General features: G+C 48.4%; 1 protein-coding gene and 1 non-coding gene across 8 annotated transcripts in view; both read left to right on the top strand.

Annotated features, from left to right (window-relative positions):
• The window catches only part of TEKT1 (tektin 1), a 29,063-nt gene extending 12,433 nt beyond the window's left edge, over positions 1-16,630 (top strand). For 2 of the 7 annotated variants that reach the window (XM_067022270.1, XM_067022269.1), the window contains exons 6-13: positions 1,939-2,104; positions 4,231-4,359; positions 4,918-5,061; positions 7,192-7,414; positions 12,457-12,653; positions 13,094-13,205; positions 16,112-16,228; positions 16,373-16,592. In XM_067022270.1, the coding sequence (XP_066878371.1) occupies positions 1,939-2,104; positions 4,231-4,359; positions 4,918-5,061; positions 7,192-7,414; positions 12,457-12,653; positions 13,094-13,205; positions 16,112-16,228; positions 16,373-16,489 (1,205 nt within the window). In that variant the 3' untranslated portion in view covers positions 16,490-16,592. Of the gene's footprint in view, positions 1-1,938; positions 2,105-4,230; positions 4,360-4,917; positions 5,062-7,191; positions 7,415-12,456; positions 12,654-13,093; positions 13,907-16,111; positions 16,229-16,372 lie in introns of those variants that run through there. The other 5 variants (XM_067022273.1, XM_067022271.1, XM_067022274.1 and 2 more) reach the window with 5 other exon arrangements.
• Positions 5,768-5,839, top strand: TRNAE-UUC (transfer RNA glutamic acid (anticodon UUC)). The gene has a single exon. It is a non-coding gene; the product is annotated as a tRNA-Glu (tRNA).
• Positions 16,631-16,728: the final 98 nt, after the last annotated feature.

Below are 16,728 nucleotides of genomic sequence, written 5' to 3' on the forward strand. Positions count from 1 at the left end.
GGTAGAGTTGAAATATCTCCAGAATGTAGAAAACAAAGACAAAGAGATAGATAGAAAACAAGAGAGAAAAGATAAGAAAATTAGAGGATCCATCTGGGGGGGCTCAATACCTATAGGAGTTCCAAACCCTCCTACACTGTTGGCAAGGATGTAAATTGGTACAGCCACTATGGAGAACAGTATGGAAGTTCCTCAAAAAACTAAAAATAGAGCTACCATATGATCCAGCAATCCCACTACTGGGGATATATCTGGAGAAAACCATAATCTGAAAGGATGTATGCATCCCAATGTTGATTGCAGCACTATTTACAATAGCCAGGACATGGAAGCAACCTAAATGTCCATTGACAGATGAATGGATAAAGAAAATGTGGTACATATGTACAATGGAATATTACTCAGCCATAAAAAAGAATGAAATAATGCCATTTGCAGCAACATGGGTGGACCTAGAGATTGTCATATTGAGTGAAGTAAGTCAGACACAGAAAGACAAATTATCATATGATATCACTTATATGTGGAATCTAACAAATGAACTTAGTTACAAAACAGAAGTAGAGTCACAGATGTAGAAAACAAACTTATGGTGACCAGGGGATAAGGGGCAGGAAGGATAAATTGGGAGATTGGAACTGACATACACACACTACTTTATATAAAATAGATAACTAATAAGAACCTGCTGTGTAGCACAGGTAACTCTACTCACTACTCTGTAATGGCCTATACGGGAAAAGAATCTAAAAAAGAGTGGATATACGTATGTATATAACTGTACACCTGAAACTAACACAACATTGTAAATCAACTCTACTTCAATAAAATTTTTTTTTAAAGTTGTGTAAGAAAGTAAATTTAGGGCTTCCCTGGTGGCGCAGTGGTTGAGAGTCCGCCTGCCGATGCAGGGGACACGGGTTTGTGCCCCGGTCCGGGAAGATCCCACGTGCCGCAGAGCGGCTGGGCCCGTGAGCCATGGCCGCTGAGCCTGCGCGTCTGGAGCCTGTGCTCCGCAACGGGAGAGGCCACAACAGTGAGAGGCCCGCGTACCGCAAAAAAAAAGAAAAAAAAAAAAGAAAGTAAATTTATCATAGTATCATGATATCATGGTTTGGGTGTAAATAATATTTACATACCTACAATAATATAAACAAACATTAAATTATTATTTAACAACATGGTGACACAGCTATATTGGGAAGATTGAAAGATCAGAAGTGTGTTGTATAAGTCATATAAGAGCAAACTCTTATCTTTCATCATAGGAAATCAATAGGTAATCTTAAAACTGATAACGCATAAATAGCAATGTAAGCAAATGCCAGAAGAAGTACTAAACGTGTTTAAAAAGCGGTTGCTTCCAGAAAGTGGGAGTGGATAAGGATGTGTCAGAGAATTGTAACACCTGTAAAACTATCTGACTTTTCAAACAGTATATATTTGTGTCCTTGACAAAATTAAAAGTTATTAAAAACAGTGCGCTTTGAAGAATTAGAGTCAATGAGTCTAGAATGGTCTTTGGATTAATTTGATGTTGAATGTAAGAAGAAATATATTCTTATTTCCTTCTTTCCCTCCTTCCTTCCTTCCCTCCTTCCTTCCCTCCTTCCTTCCCTCCTTCCTTCCTTCCTTCCTTCCTTCCTTCCTTCCCTCCTTCCTTCCCTCCTTCCTTCCTTCCTTCCTTCCCTCCTTCCTTCCTTCCTTCCTTCCTTCCTTCCTTCCTTCCTTCCTTCCTTCCTTCCTTCCTTCCTTCCTTCCTTCCTTCTTTCTTTCTTTCTAATAAACTCAGAGATGTAAAGATGCACCAAGTAGCACAACTCTAAGAAGGAAAGAAAGTATCTCGGGTAGGTTTACAATAGTCTTCAAGTTTCTAATCTAAGAGTTGGCTACATTGGAAATAGATTAATCCTGGTGTGACTTCTCTGTGTGCTTCAGAGCAGAGGCTTGAGGAAGTCAGGTTCTGGAAGAAGGAGTTAGATGACAAACTTGAACAGCTGGTGCATGCGACCGAAAATCTACTCATCTATCAGACCAGACTGGAGAAAGCCCTGGAGAGCTTTAAAGAGCCCTTGCACATCACTGAGAAGTGTCTGGAATACAGGTAGGAGGGAAGGTTCCTCTAATGAATCATCTGTTGTAAGAAATGAATTGCGAAGAGGTAAAAGCTGACTGTGCTAGGTGATGGGCTAGAATGAGACAAATGAGCATGTGTTCTTTTAGAGCCTGAAATTATCTCGGCATGCCCAGGGTGCTGGGCGGTGGAAGGGGCACTGGACTTGGCTCACGTCTAAACTCTGCTCTTGACTAACTTAAATATAAGTTAGGACTAGGTTTGGCGGTGGGTAATCAGAAAAGGACAAAATAACATTGAACTTAGACAGTTTCTTTCTCTCTCACATTTAAGGAGTCTGGAGGTAGTTCAGGGTTGGCACGGTGTGCCACAGTGTCAGGCTTCCAGGCCTTTTCTGTCATGTTGCTCCACTATCTTGTTGCCCCATGTGCGTGGCTTTTACTCCCAAGGTTACCTCGTGATTCACGGTGGCAGCTGGAGCTCCAGCCATTATGTCTACATGCCAACAAGTAGGAATAATAAGGGTTTGGCATTCACCATTTCTACTTGTATCCCGTTGACCGGAGCTTAGTCACACGGCCACACCAATAGAAACTGGGAAATGGTGGTCTTTATTTTGGGCAGGTAGAGCAGATACAGTTGCTGGAGGACAAGTCTGCTCCTATACACAGAGCCACATGGAAGCATTTTGTAATCCAGAGAGCGCTGTGCAAACATACCTTTTTACTATAATTTCCCTCCTATAAGTCCTATGAGGAGGATGATCCTTTCTGCTCTGGGGTGATGCTGATTTGCAGACCTGATGCCTGTCACAGCCCTAGGTGGAGCACCCTTCTGCCAGCAGAGCCCCCTCCAATCGAGTGCCTCCTCCACACTGGCTATTGAGCGAACCCTCCCCAATGCAGATCTTTCCAGGTCACTCCCTGCTTAAAATACTTTCATTACAATGCTTTCCCCTAGTACCTTCAAAATAAAATTCAAACTTCTTAGCTTCAAAAACAAGGTCCATCATGGTTGGGGCCCCAGTGACCCCCCCAGGGCCATATCTCATCCCCAACAGTGGGATGTACTTAGGGGTGCTGAGCTGCTTGCAGTTTCCCAAATGCATTGTGACTCTGTCCATACTCTTCCTCCTTCCCAGAAAACCCTGTTATCTCAGTGAGCTCAGCCAGGACCCCCTCTGCAGCAACCAGGCAGCAACCTCCCAGCCAGATTTAGAGAGTTTGTGAGGCAAAGGAAAGTAGCAGGTGATCAAAGAGGCCAGCATCCAGTTGGCTCAAGTCTACACCTAAGGGTAACTAGGATGTAGAGGACATACATGGATTGAGTACATGCTCCTCTGTGGAAGGTACAGTGCTATCTGCTTTCTTATCTCCTTTGTCCCTTGCCACAACCCTAGGAAGTACTAATATTTATCCCCATTTCACAGATGAGGAAACCGAGGCACAGATAAGTTATACAGCGTGCCTGAGGTCACACAGCTGGTGAGTGGAGACTTCCTCCCTAGCACTGTCATGCAGGTGGAAAAGAATAAACGATCAGACAGTGACTGATCAATTTTGGGAGTAAGTGGTTAAAAACATGAGTAATGCCCAGCTAGTTCTGTGACATGGGCCGAGTTACGTAATCTCTCCGAAACTCAGTTTCCTCACCTGTACTTGAGAGGTTACGTGAGAAGGAATATCCACATGAAAAGCTCAGCACAATGCTTGTCTCATAGTAAGTGCTCAGTGGTGGGGGTACTATTAATTTTGGCATTATTATGACTATTACTATTGTTACTAGAAAGCATCTCTTTGGATTCAATCCTTGTCAGAGGACTAGGATCAAGGAAGGAAACATATGTCTTTAAAATTCTAAGTCAGAACACGGTGTTTTCAATAAACAGGTAAAAAGTAAAAGGCTTCAGAACTGCTGGCCAAATTGAGGCCGAAAAGTCCAGCTGGCATTTTTCAGACCAAGTAACCAGTCACCGATTAATTTTTCCTCATTATGTTTTGGATATTTTGAAGCCGCATAGACACCAACTAACGTACATTCGCCGTCACATCATCCGGATGGATTTGGTCCAGTTGTCCAGACAGTTGTAGAGGTCAGCAGATTTTGAGGTGCCCCCCTCCGTGCATAGGACAACCATCCACCTTTCTCTCGGTCAGGGAGAAGCGAGCTGGCATTGACTTGGTCCACGATGAGGTAGAGCAGGAGCTGATCAAGGAGGCTGAGATCATCCGGGGGGTGATGGCCCTGCTGACCCGCACCCTGGAGGATACGTCCGAGCAGATCAGGTACGGCCACGCGGGGCCTGCCCTCACATCTCCACTGGGCGTTATTCTAGAAAAGGTGGTGCCCACCAAGGCCATGCTCCATGGCCCAGAAAGAATGGGATTTAATACCCTACAAGCACTTTCCGTGCCCCAAGGTGGCCTGGGAACACCCAGAATGAGACCAAGACAACCTCTCATGCGTGACAGTCACCCTCTGGTGGCGGGTTGGGGTGCGGCCAGATTTCACCCCTGATTGTAAACTGGAGGACACTGGAGCTGACCTCTCACAAACAGGATGCCGCAGTGGTGACATCAGAAAATGTCCTATCTGGAGGGAAGATCTTGAAGTCCTGGCTTGGATATGTTAATTTGTCACCAAGTGTCTAATGGTGTGTGTGTGTGTGTGTGTGTGTGTGTGTGTGTGTGTGTGTGTGTGTGTGTTGGGGGGATGGGAAGGTGGGAGGAAGTGTCGCCATATTGCACCAGACTGGCTTCATTTTCCGTGGTCTCCCAAGAACCCGGTATAGGTGCTACCTAGACATTCCAGAGGGAGAAACCCAGGCTACCTTCTCCCTTCAGGCTGAACCGCTCTGCCAAGTACAGTCTTGAAAAGGATTTGAGGGACAAGTTTACAGCCCTGACCATTGATGATATCTGCTTCTCACTCAACAACAACTCACCAAACATCAAATATTCTGAGGACGTCGTGAGGGTTGAACCAAAGTGAGTGGGTCCCTGCTGGCCTCCTCCCTGCTGTGTGTCATCCTAGTGCTTCTTAGAGAGGCAGGCAGGACCTAGCACATCACCCTGAATGCAGGCTGAGAGCTGGGAAGAGGCAGGCTTGGGGCAAAGGCGGGCGCTGAGCAGTGAGTACCCTGACACAGTACCCAGAGGCGCCTCGGTCCTCCGGGTTGCCCCCACTTTAAGAAAGTCTGATATAAAAAAAATTCTTTGGGTGGGGGGGGCCATACCGTGCAGCATGCGGGATCTTGGTTCCCCGACCAGAGTTTGAACCCACGCCCCCTGCAGTGGCAGCGAGGAGTCTTAACCACTGGACCGCCAGGGAAGTCCCTGATATAAAATCTTTAAACCTTTCAAATTTATTCATTTACCTATTTGCATTTTTAACAAGTAAAAGAATTTAAAAATGTAGGAAGGGCAAGTTAATAATTTCCCCATATCTACTCCTTTCTATCATTACACCCCCTGAGATAACCAGTGTTATCTGTATGTTCTTACAAACATATGTACACACTCACCTACACAAATAAATTTTGTTTCTTTACAAAAATGGGATTGTACCATGTACCTTTTCTGTAACATCTAACTTACATTTTTCAAGTAACATTACATCACAGACCTAACTCATTCTAACTTTTAAAACATTCTTTTTGGAGTAAAACATACATATAGAAAACTGCACAGGAGTTCCCTGATGGTCCAGTGGTTAGGACTTGGCACTTTCACTGCCGGGGCCCGGGTTCAATCCCTGGTTGGGGAACTAAGATCCCACAAGCCATGCGGTGCGGCCAAAAAAAAAAAAAAAAAAGAAAAGAAAAATGCACAAAGAATAGTAAACGGTTTAATGAATTATCATTGTTTTAGTTATCTTTTGCTGTATAACAAGTTCCCCCAAAACTTAGCAGCTTAAAAACAACAAACATGTGTTACCTCCCAGCTTCTGTGGGTCAGGAGCCCAGGCATGGCTCAGCTGGGCGCCTCTGGCTCACGTCTTATGAGGTTGTAGCCAAGGGGTCTGCTGGGGCTGCGGTCTCATGTGAAGGCACAACTGTGGCGGGGGACCCACTTCTGACCTGGCTCGTGTGGTTATGACAGGCCTTGCCACCCGAGCCGCTCCACAGAGCTGTCCCAAGACGTGGCAGCTGGCTTCTCCCACAGCGAGTGATCCAAAAGGAAGCGAGAGAGAGGGCAGCCGAGACAGAAGCCACAATTTTCTTTCAACCTAATCCTAGAAATAACCTCTCATTATATCTATTCAGGAGAGATGAGTCAATGAGTTCATCACACAACTCAAGGGGAGGGTACTATACAAAGGTGTGAACACCAGGAGACACAGGGGGTCATTGGGGACCATCTCAGAGGCTGCCTCTAGTCACACAGCAAGCAATCTCCATGTAACCACCAACCAGGCCAAGAAATAAAACATTACCACCGACACCAAAACCTCCACCCTGTCCCCTCTTGATGAATGCCTCCTCTCTCCTCCCCAAGGAGAACCACATTCCTGATTTCTACTAGGTTCGTTGTGCCTACTTTTGCATTTATTAAATAGCATCATGTACTGTGTATCTCGTGTGTCCCTTTCCTTCCAGTCAACGTTATTTTGAGAGTCCTCAAGTGTTATATAAAGCAGTTCCTTGTCAAACTAGCAACTTATTCATTTCTTTATAGCATTCCAGTATGGACTCATGTTCTCCTATTTTATTCAGTGTGTTATAATCTGTTACTATTATAATTTACTTTGACTCTTAAATTGTCTCTACCTGTGTGATCTTGACGAAGTTACTCCATCTTTCTGAGCCTCGGTTTTCCTCATCTGTCAAATGGGGATGTGAAAGTTAGCTCACTAGGCCATCGTGAGGATTAAATGAGAGGATGTCCGTAAAGTGCCAGCCCAGAGCCTGGCACAGAGTAAGTAGGTTTCCCCAAAGTGACAGTTATCGCCACTGACAGACCACCATTCGCTCTGCCTAGAGATGGGGAAACGTTCTAGGTGTTTCTGATGGTGGAGGGAGGCTTAACTTCCTGTGGGTTTCCAGTAGCTTGTCCTAGCCCCCTACCCACACACCCAGCCCAGACATGCTATGAATGAATGCATGGGTCCTGTTTCAGCTCTGTGAGTCTGGAAGACTGGTTGGACTTCTCCAACACCAACGTGGAGAAGGCTGAGAAGCAGAGGAACAACTCTGTGACGCTGAAGGCCCTCGTGGACCGAATCTTGTCCCAGACGGCCAACGACCTAAGCAGGCAATGTGACGTGGTGGACACCGCATTCAAGAATGGGCTGAAGGAGACCAAGGACGCCAGGGACAAGCTGGCTGCTCACCTGGCCAAGGTGAGCTCCCCGGGGGGGACCATGGAAGAGCACCTTCAGAAGATTTTACCCTGTAAACCTAGAAAGGCCCTCGGGGCTTGTGATCCTGTGTACTCAGGAGTAGAGGTCACTCAGCTCTCTCCACCTTAGCAGCAGCCTTTGGGCTTTGGGGGACTGGAGCGGGCCTTGGCCCTGCTCTGGGCCTCCTTTCGTACTCATTGCCGCAAAGAATAGGCTGTCTCCCCTCTCTGGGCCTTAGTTCGTCCTTCTGTGGAGCATAGAGATGTACCATATATGCTCTTATACGTTCTTTTTAAAAAAAAAGATTTAATTTGGTTTCTTTATTTTGGCTGCACCGGGTCTTCGTTGTGTCACGCGGGATCTTGGCGGTGTGCAGGATCTTTTAGTCGCAGCAGGCGGACTTAGCTGCGGCACGCGGATTCTTGACTGCAGCGTGCACGCGGGATCTAGTTCCCCGACCAGGGATCGAACCCGGGCCCCCTGCTTTGGGAGTGCAGAGTCTTACCCCCTGGACCACCAGGGAAGTCCCTTATACGTTCTTTATGACTCTGAAGTTCCGTGAGTTCAGTGCAGCCGATTTCTCCAAACCCAGATGCAGCTTTGGGATTCTGGCTTGTTGTCTGGTTATCCAGCCGTTTGCTGGCAACTGGCTCCCAGAGGAGAAAAAAGCCCCTGATTTATAGAATTTGCAGATTTCTGTGGTGTAAATTCTTCCACCGTGGTCAGTTTCAAGTTACCCATTTAACACAGGTCTGGCAGAATTCCTGAATGTTTAACAGTTGGAGCCCAGTAAGCCGGCTCTAGCCCATGTCCCTCCCCAGCAAGGACCGCTGGATGCTGAGCATATGGGACCATTCCGCAGGCTAAGCTCAGGGACACTGGGTAGAGTCCAGTGGAACAAGGGCTGAATTTGGACCGAGGATCTGTGGGCCCAGATTCCAGCCCTGCGACAGACCAGCTGAGTGACTTAAGCAGACGCCTCAAGCTCTCGGAGCCTTCCGCCTCACCTGTAACACGGGGACAGCTACAGCTACCTGATGTGGTCACTGCTGGCCCACTCCTTGCTTTTGACTGGTGGTGAAGCGGCCGTGGAGAGCGGAAGGGACCCCAGGTGGCAGGTGCATTACTGACAGCCTAGGACTAGAGCCCAGGTCTGCTCAACTCCCAAAGCCTTTGCCCTGCTGCTGCATTCCTCCCTTGGGGCTTGCAGATCCAAGGCCTGCTCACGCTGGTCCTTCGCCGTCTCTAAGAATCGAAGAGCCCAGGGAGGGGCAGTTTCTCCCAGCCAGAGAGGTTTTTTTATGATGTCAGAACATCATAATGTATAGAAAATTTAAAACATTTATAATACACTTAAGCTGCCTGTTCCTGGGACTTCCCTGGTGGTCCAGTGGTTAAGACTCCACACTTCCACTGCAGGGGGCACAGGTTCAATCCCTGGTCGGGGAACTAAGATCCTGCACGCACATGCCATGCTGCGTGGCCAAAACAAAAAAGAAGCTCCCTGTTCCTTAGTTTGCTCATTGATAAAATACCTCCCAGAGTTGGTTAGGGTAAAATTAGACAACCCAGATAAAATATTTAGAACAATGCCTGGCACATACCGATTTTATACACACACACATATATATACATACATTTACACAGTTTATACATATAATCAGTATAATAGATAATCAATAAAAATTGGCTGTGCTGCTGCTAATAATAGGAACAACAACAACAATAAGAGTAATAATGATGGGCTTCCCTGGTGGCGCAGTGGTTGAGAGTCCGCCTGCCGATGCAGGGGACACGGGTTCGTGCCCCGGTCTGGGAAGATCCCACATGCCGCGGAGCGGCTGGGCCCGTGAGCCATGGCCGCTGCGCCTGCGCGTCCGGAGCCTGTGCTCCGCAACGGGAGAGGCCACAACAGTGAGAGGCCCGCATATAGAAAAAAATTTTTTAAAAAAATTTTAAAAAAAAAGAGTAATAATGATAAACGTAGCCAAACACTAGTCAAGAGGCTTCCTGGTGGAGTAAGAACTTAGTCCAGGCCTTGAAAGATGGATCTGAGGTAGGAAGGCAGCGGGAAGGAGGGTCCACCGTAAGAGAAGAGACAAGAAGCTGGGCTTTGCAGAGGCCTGTGAGAAGCCCCGTCCTGCCGGAGGAGATCCTGCAGGAGCTGGGGCTGTGTGGCTGAGGCCTTGGCAGCAACATCTAAAGTGAGCAGCCAGGGACTTGCCCGGTGGTCCAGTGGGTGCGACTCCGCACTCCCAATGAGGAGGCCCGGGTTCGATCCGTGGTCGGGGAACTAGATCCCACATGCATGCTGCAACTAAGATCCCGCATGCCACAACGAAGATCCCACGTGCCACAGCCAAAAATAAATAAACAAATAAATAAATGTTTTTTAAAAGTAAAATAAAATGAGCATCCGAAATGGTCTGGACAGGCTCGAATGATGGACTAAAACAAATCAGGTGAGATTCCCTGCCCCCACCTGGAGATACCAACCTCTGCTCTATGAGAAAAGCCTCTAGCTGGTTATCACCTGGCTAGGAGCCTCCGTGGTCATGAAGAGGCTCGGCAAATGGAGGTGACGGCCTCCAAATTGAAGGGTATGGACGGGCTTCCCTGGTGGCGCAGTGGTTAAGAATCCGCCTGCCAATGCAGGGGACATGGGTTCGAGCCCTGGCCCGGGAAGATCCCACATGCCACGGAACAACTAAGCCCGTGCACCACAACTACTGAGCCCGCGAGCCACAACTACTGAGCCCATGTGCCACAACTACTGAAGCCCGTGTGCCTAGAGCCCGTGCTCTGCAACAAGAGAAGTCAGAACAATGAGAATAACACGCACCGCAACAAAGAGTAGCCCCCGCCCTCCACAACTAGAGAAAGCCCGTGCACAGCAATGAAGACCCAACACAGCCAAAAATAAAAACAAATAAATAAATAAATTTATAAAGAAAAAAAAGAAACATGAAGAAAACCAGATGTAATGTGTGGACCTCACTCGAATTCTAATTTAAACATACCAACTCTTACTGAAAAGAAAAAGACACTGAGGGAAATTTGAACACTAGATTTTAGATAATAATAAAGAATCCTTCTTTCGTTTGTGTGTGATAAAAAATATTGTCGTTATGTTAAAAGAAAAAAAAAAAGAGTCCTTATAACTTAGAAACACATACTCAAGTATTTAAGACTGAAATGATATAATATCTGGGAGTTCCTTTAAAATAAATAAGCTGGGCTTCCCTGGTGGCGCAGTGGTTGAGAATCCGCCTGCCGATGCAGGGGACACGGGTTCGTGCCCTGGTCCGGGAAGATCCCACATGCCGCGGAGCAACTAAGCCCGTGAGCCATGGCCGCTGGGCCTGCGCGTCCGGAGCCTGTGCTCTGCAACGGGAAAGGCCACAGCAGTGAGAGGCCCGCATACCGCAAAAAAAAATAAAAATAAAAATAAATAAAATAAATAAGCTGATGGCAGGGGTGCATAGAGGGCATTATAGATGAAACAAGATAGGCCATGTATTGATCATTGCGTAAATTGATGATGGGTCCATGAGGTTCATTATACTACCTACCTTCATGTATGTTTGGAAATTCCCATGATGAGAAGTTTAAAAAGAAAACAAAAAACTTAAGGAAGAAATAAAATTTTAAACTAGTGAGATATTAATCTAAAAACCCGAGTAGCTTCAAAGGAATCTTTCCTTTGCACAAAGCCACTATCAAAGAAACCAACAAAACTTGGACTAAACTGCTCACCCTTTCTTCAGGCTTCTAGGGGGCAGAACTGGTACTGAAACAGAGCAGGACCCCACGGTCCTCGCCCCCCATGTCCTCAGCCCGCCATCTGTCTGCGGAAAAACTTCAGCCAAAGAATAAGTTTAATCAGAGAAGTGAGAAAATACAGAAACAGAGGAAAACAGTCAAAGGAGACCAAATAATAATCGTTTAGTCATTAAGCGTAGTCAAGGACCTTTAGTTCCTCCTCAAGGGCTGTAGATAATATTCTGAGCCGTAGCCTGTGAGCTGTCTTGTAGGTACTGAAACCCCCAACAGGTGGACGAAGTTAACTACATGATGACCAGACTGTAGCCATGACACAAGCTGCCGCAATTCTGAGAATTGGTCTCAAGGAAATGGGAACAGACCGACCCTGGAACTGAAGATTAATTGTACTCAAAACAATCAAGATGACGCTGGTCAGACGACCGATGACCAATACCAAGGTGACTGTCAGAGGTGACTGTGCTGTTTCTGCATGGAGCACCCTCCCTCCGTCTATAAAAGCTCTTGCCCAGGCTTCCCTGGTGGCGCAGAGGTTGAGAGTCCGCCTGCCGATGCAGGGGACGTGGGTTCGTGCCCCGGTCCGGGAGGATCCCACATGCCGCGGAGCGGCTGGGCCCGTGAGCCATGGCCGCTGAGCCTGCGCGTCCAGAGCCTGCGCTCCGCAACGGGAGAGGCCACAACAGTGAGAGGCCGCGTACCGCAAAAAAAAAAAAAAAAAAAAAAAAAAAAAGCTCTTGCCCTCTGATTGTCCAGTTGTTCTGGGGAGTTGGCCTTTGGACAGGCGTCTGCCCTCCCCACCCGCCCCCCTGGTTGCCGGCATTCAAAATAAAGCAAACTTTCCTTTCCACCAACCTGGCCTCCTTAATGGTTTTTGAGCGGCGAGCAGCGGACCCCACGTTCAGTTACAGTACTAGTGGGTGGATTGGTAAGGAAATAGGCAGCATTCTGCTCATGATACAAAGGTACTTTATACCAAGGTAAATGGGCAGGCTTCAGCCTTTGCTGAGGGAATCCACATATTTGGGAAGGAGCAAAGAGGCAGCAATGGCCACTTGTGTCCATTCCATCTGTGAGGTTCTAAGGTTGGGAGTTACCTTGCCCGTGAGCAATCACTGCTGTAGCCAAGAGGGATCAGACTCTTTCTGGGGTCCTGCTTGGGTAGATATCAGACGTCCCCTCTTCCTAACCTCCTAAGAGCGTCTGCTGTTGAGTCTTGAGGAACACACCCTGGCCTCACCTCCTCTCATCCTTTTTGCAAGGTCATGGAAGAGATTGCCTCCCAGGAGAAAAATATCACAGTTCTTGAAAAAGCCATCCTTGACCAAGAAGGACCTGCCATGGTGGCTCATACACGCCTGGAGACCAGGACACATCGGCCTAACGTGGAGCTGTGTCACGATGTGGCACAGCACAGGCTGATCAGGGAGGTCGGTGAGATCACCCACAACGTCGCAAGGTAGGCACAGGGCTACTGGGGCTCCATTTAAACCTGGACTTGTGAGCAGGGCTAGGCAGTGTCCTCGTGGTGATGCTGGGCGGGCGTAAAGACCTTTGCATCTTTCGTGTCTGAGGGCTTCTCTTCTAGAGGCTTCTCTTCTCTCCTAACTCCCGCCGACGGCCGCCAGGCAGGGAATGCATCCCAATGTTTACATTTTTCTGAAGTCCAGCTCCAGATGTTTAGGTAAAATCGACAGTTTTAACTGTTGGCAGTTCATGGCTTTGTCCGCCTTGTGAACGCGGCCCAGGGCCACCACTTTGAAATCTCTGTCTCAAGGAGGAGGAAGGAGGAAGACACATCCATGTGGATGCTGCACCAAACAGATGAATACGTTTTTCCCCCGGACAGAGTGATGTCGAGCCAGAAATTATTCCCTGATGTTCTTCCTCTTCCCCTAGATTAAAGGAAACATTAGCCCAAGCTCACATAGAGCTGCAAGGCCTGAATCGCAGGCAGCTCGCCCTGCAGGAGGAGATCCAAGTCAAAGAGAATACCATCTACATCGATGAGGTGCTGTGTATGCACGCGAGGAAGTCCATCCCTCCGAGGGGTGGGGCTGACCACGGGGAGGGGGCCGGGGGCCTTCCTCCGGACACTGTCTGCTCAAAGCAGGATTCTCATTAGCCATTCCCATTAAACAGAGTCATAAAACCGTTGAACAGAACTCTCATTTCAGGTGGGCAGAACTTCCGGTCAGCCCACCAAAAAGTCTTGGCGGGGGTTCCAGGCCTGCCCGGGGCCTGAGATTTGGGTGCAAAGCTCTATTCTGCTACTGCTAGTGGTGCTGTGGTTGTTGAAGGGTTAAGTTCCATGAATTAGCACAGGCCATGCTTATCACAGGACTTCAGGCCCGGGGGAGGGGTCCGAGACATTTTAGTGGAGTCCCAGTGAATGCCTGGTAAATGCACCTATGAGGGTATTAGTAGAAGCAGCGATTCTCAATTCTCAAAGCTGGCTACACATTAGAATCACCTGAGGAGCTTTAAAAACTATCCTGATAACTGAGGCTCACTTCCAGAGATACTGACTCCATTGGTGTGAGACTGGAGATGGGGAGGGATTAGCACATTGGTATTTTTTTTTTTAAGTCCCTGGAAATGATTCCAGTTGCAGAAATCACTGAACTAGCGGGCTGGATGAGGCAGTGGTTCTCAACCTTGGCTGCACGTTGAAAACACCTGGAAAGCTTTTTAAAAAACTGATGAGGGGCTTCCCCGGTAGCACAGTGGTTAAGAATCCACCTGCCAATGAAGGGGACACGGGCTCGAGCCCTGGTCCGGGAAGATCCCACACATGCCACGGGGCAACTAAGCCCACGCACCACAACTACTGAGCCTGCGCTCTACAGTCCGTGAGCCACAACTACTGAAGCCTGTGCACCTAGAGCCCGTGCTCCACAACAAGAGAGGCCACCGCGATGAGAAGCCCACGCACCGCAACCAAGAGTAGCCCCCGCTCGCCACAACTGGAGAAAGCCCGCGCGCAGCAACAAAGACCCAACGCAGCCAAAAGTAATAAATAATTAATTAATTTTAAAAAAACCTGCTGAATCTCCAACCTAAAGAGTTTGATTTAATTTTTAAATTGGTCTCCCTGGGTATTAGGAGCTTTTAAAGCTTACAGGTGATTCTAATGTGCAGAACCATTAGGATAAAGTTGAGAACTTTTAAGAGAATGAAATCATAGTCATTGTTTTGTAATAACTCTAAATGGAGTGTAACCTATAAAAATATTGAGTCGGGCTTCCCTGGTGGCGCAGTGGTTGAGAATCCGCCTGCTGATGCAGGGGACACGGGCTCGTGCCCCGGTCCGGGAAGATCCCACGTGCCGCGGAGCGGCTGGGCCCGTGAGCCGTGGCCGCTGAGCCTGCGCGTACGGAGCCTGTGCTCCGCAATGGGAGAGGCCACAACAGTGAAAGGCCCGCGTACCGAAAAAAAAAAAAAAAAAAAGTGTATAAAATATTTTTGCATGGGCTTCCCTGGTGGCGCAGCGGTTGAGAGTCCATCTGCCGATGCAGGGGACACGGGCTCGTGCCCCGGTCCGGGAAGATCCCACGTGCCGCGGAGCGGCTGGGCCCGTGAGCCGTGGCCGCTGAGCCTGCGCGTCCGGAGCCTGTGCTCCGCAACGGGAGAGGCCACAGCGGTGAGGCCCGCGTACCGCAAAAAAAAATATATTGAGTCACTATGTTGTACACCTGAAACTAGTATAATATTGGAAATCATCTATACTTTAATTAAAAAAACTTTTAAAATATGGAATTCCCTGGCAGTCCAGTGGTTAGGGCCTGGGTTCAATTCCGGAACTAAGATCCCACAAGCCGCATAGTGTGGCCAAAAAAATAATAATTAAAAAATAAATGATGAAGGCATGAATCAATCTATAGTCCTACACCTCACACTCAGAGACACCTGTGCGTGTGTGTATAGTTGCAGGGATGAGGCTTATCCATTATCATCTTAGCATTGTAGATTGAGGCTCTGTGGTCAGGCCACTCAAGATGGCTTCTCTTGCTCTCTGTACATCCCCTGCTTGACCAGTACCTGCTTAACCTACGCCCCACTCACATGACTACCCAATCCTCTTAATCATAGGGCTTAATCAGTAACTACCTACATACTTGCCCCCTGCCCCAGCCGCTGGTTTCCCTGGTAACTGATGAGTCAACCTGACGTCAATTCCCCCTATAAAAGGTAGCCTCATTCTTCCCTGAGTAACGAAGCTTGTCGGGTCCGGCCTGCCCGCCTGCCCGCCTGCCCGCCTGCCCGCCTGCCCGCCTGCCCGCCTGCTCGCCTGCTCGCCACAGCCTTGCCTGCCGTCCGCTATCCATGGTGGGGTGCCCCTCCAGGACTTTGCTTCAGACTTGTAAGATTTCCTACCCAACAGTCACTGAGATCTCTGTCACCGTCTCCGGGCTCTTTCTTTAGTCTCATAGCTGGGCAATTGCAAGGCTTGTAGACCGGGCCAGACCCAGGTTTCTGGAAGCCAGCTCCATTCCCACCTCCCACTGAAATGATTGGCACCATTTGCCCCTTGGCCTGACCACTCTTCACCCCCGAAGCCTGTCTGGCATCTAACTGGAGCTTAGCTAACGGGCATCTCCGGAGGTGTGGGGCAGTGCTGTCCAGGCCCAGAGCTACGGGAATGAGAAAGACCACACAGGGAAAGGTCCCCCGGGCCCAGTCAGTGGAGGTCTTGGTCCCCAAGAGTTTGCCAGGGCATAGCTCTAAGGACAGAGAAATGTTGACTGGACAGGGGCCAAAAAAACGTCTGCTGGCTAAAGGGAGCCAGTGCTAGGAGCGCAGAGGCCAGTCTGAGGATGGGGCACACGGACACACAAGGTTCCCAGCTGCGTTTTCTTCGGAAGGAAGGCCTGACCTTCATTCTGACACTGTAACCTTCCCACGTTGTATTAACAGGAAGTGAAGTCAAATTATTTTATGAAACGAACACAGATGGCAATTGTGACCCTCCCACACCCAAGCCATGGCAAAATAAAAACTTGGCCACCCTATGCTGGTATCTCCAATTGGTTGGTAGGTTATTGGGCCAAGAAATCAGAAAACCTAGAAGCTGAAGGTTTCTCTGGTGGGTTGGGGATGGAAACCAGCCTGTAGTGGGCTGAGGGGGAAAAATGGGAGGCAAGGGAAGCGGCAAGAGCACGTGTGTATCTTTTGTAGATTAGCGCTCATTCGGGGCTGGAAGCAGCATCACCTGGGAGTTCCGAAAGCAAATTTCCAGTCCCTACCCCAGACCTACAGAGTCAGCACCTCTGGCAACGGAGCCCAGCTATCTGATTTTAAAAACTCCCAATGCACACCAAAGTTAAAGAACCACTCTACCTGCTTGTGAAGAGGCTGAGAGAAAGAAGTGGCTGGAGAGCCAAGTGAGATGAAAGGATGATTTCTGTGACTGTGGTTTTAATGGAGAAAATACTCCAGTTTTTGTTTTGTTTGTTTGTGGTACGTGGGCCTCTCACTGTTGTGGCCTCTCCCGTTGCAGAGCACAGGCTCCGGACGCGCAGGCTCAGTGGCCA

The sequence above is a fragment of the Kogia breviceps genome, chromosome 19 (genome assembly GCF_026419965.1).
Source record: "Kogia breviceps isolate mKogBre1 chromosome 19, mKogBre1 haplotype 1, whole genome shotgun sequence".
NCBI lineage: Eukaryota > Metazoa > Chordata > Mammalia > Artiodactyla > Physeteridae > Kogia > Kogia breviceps.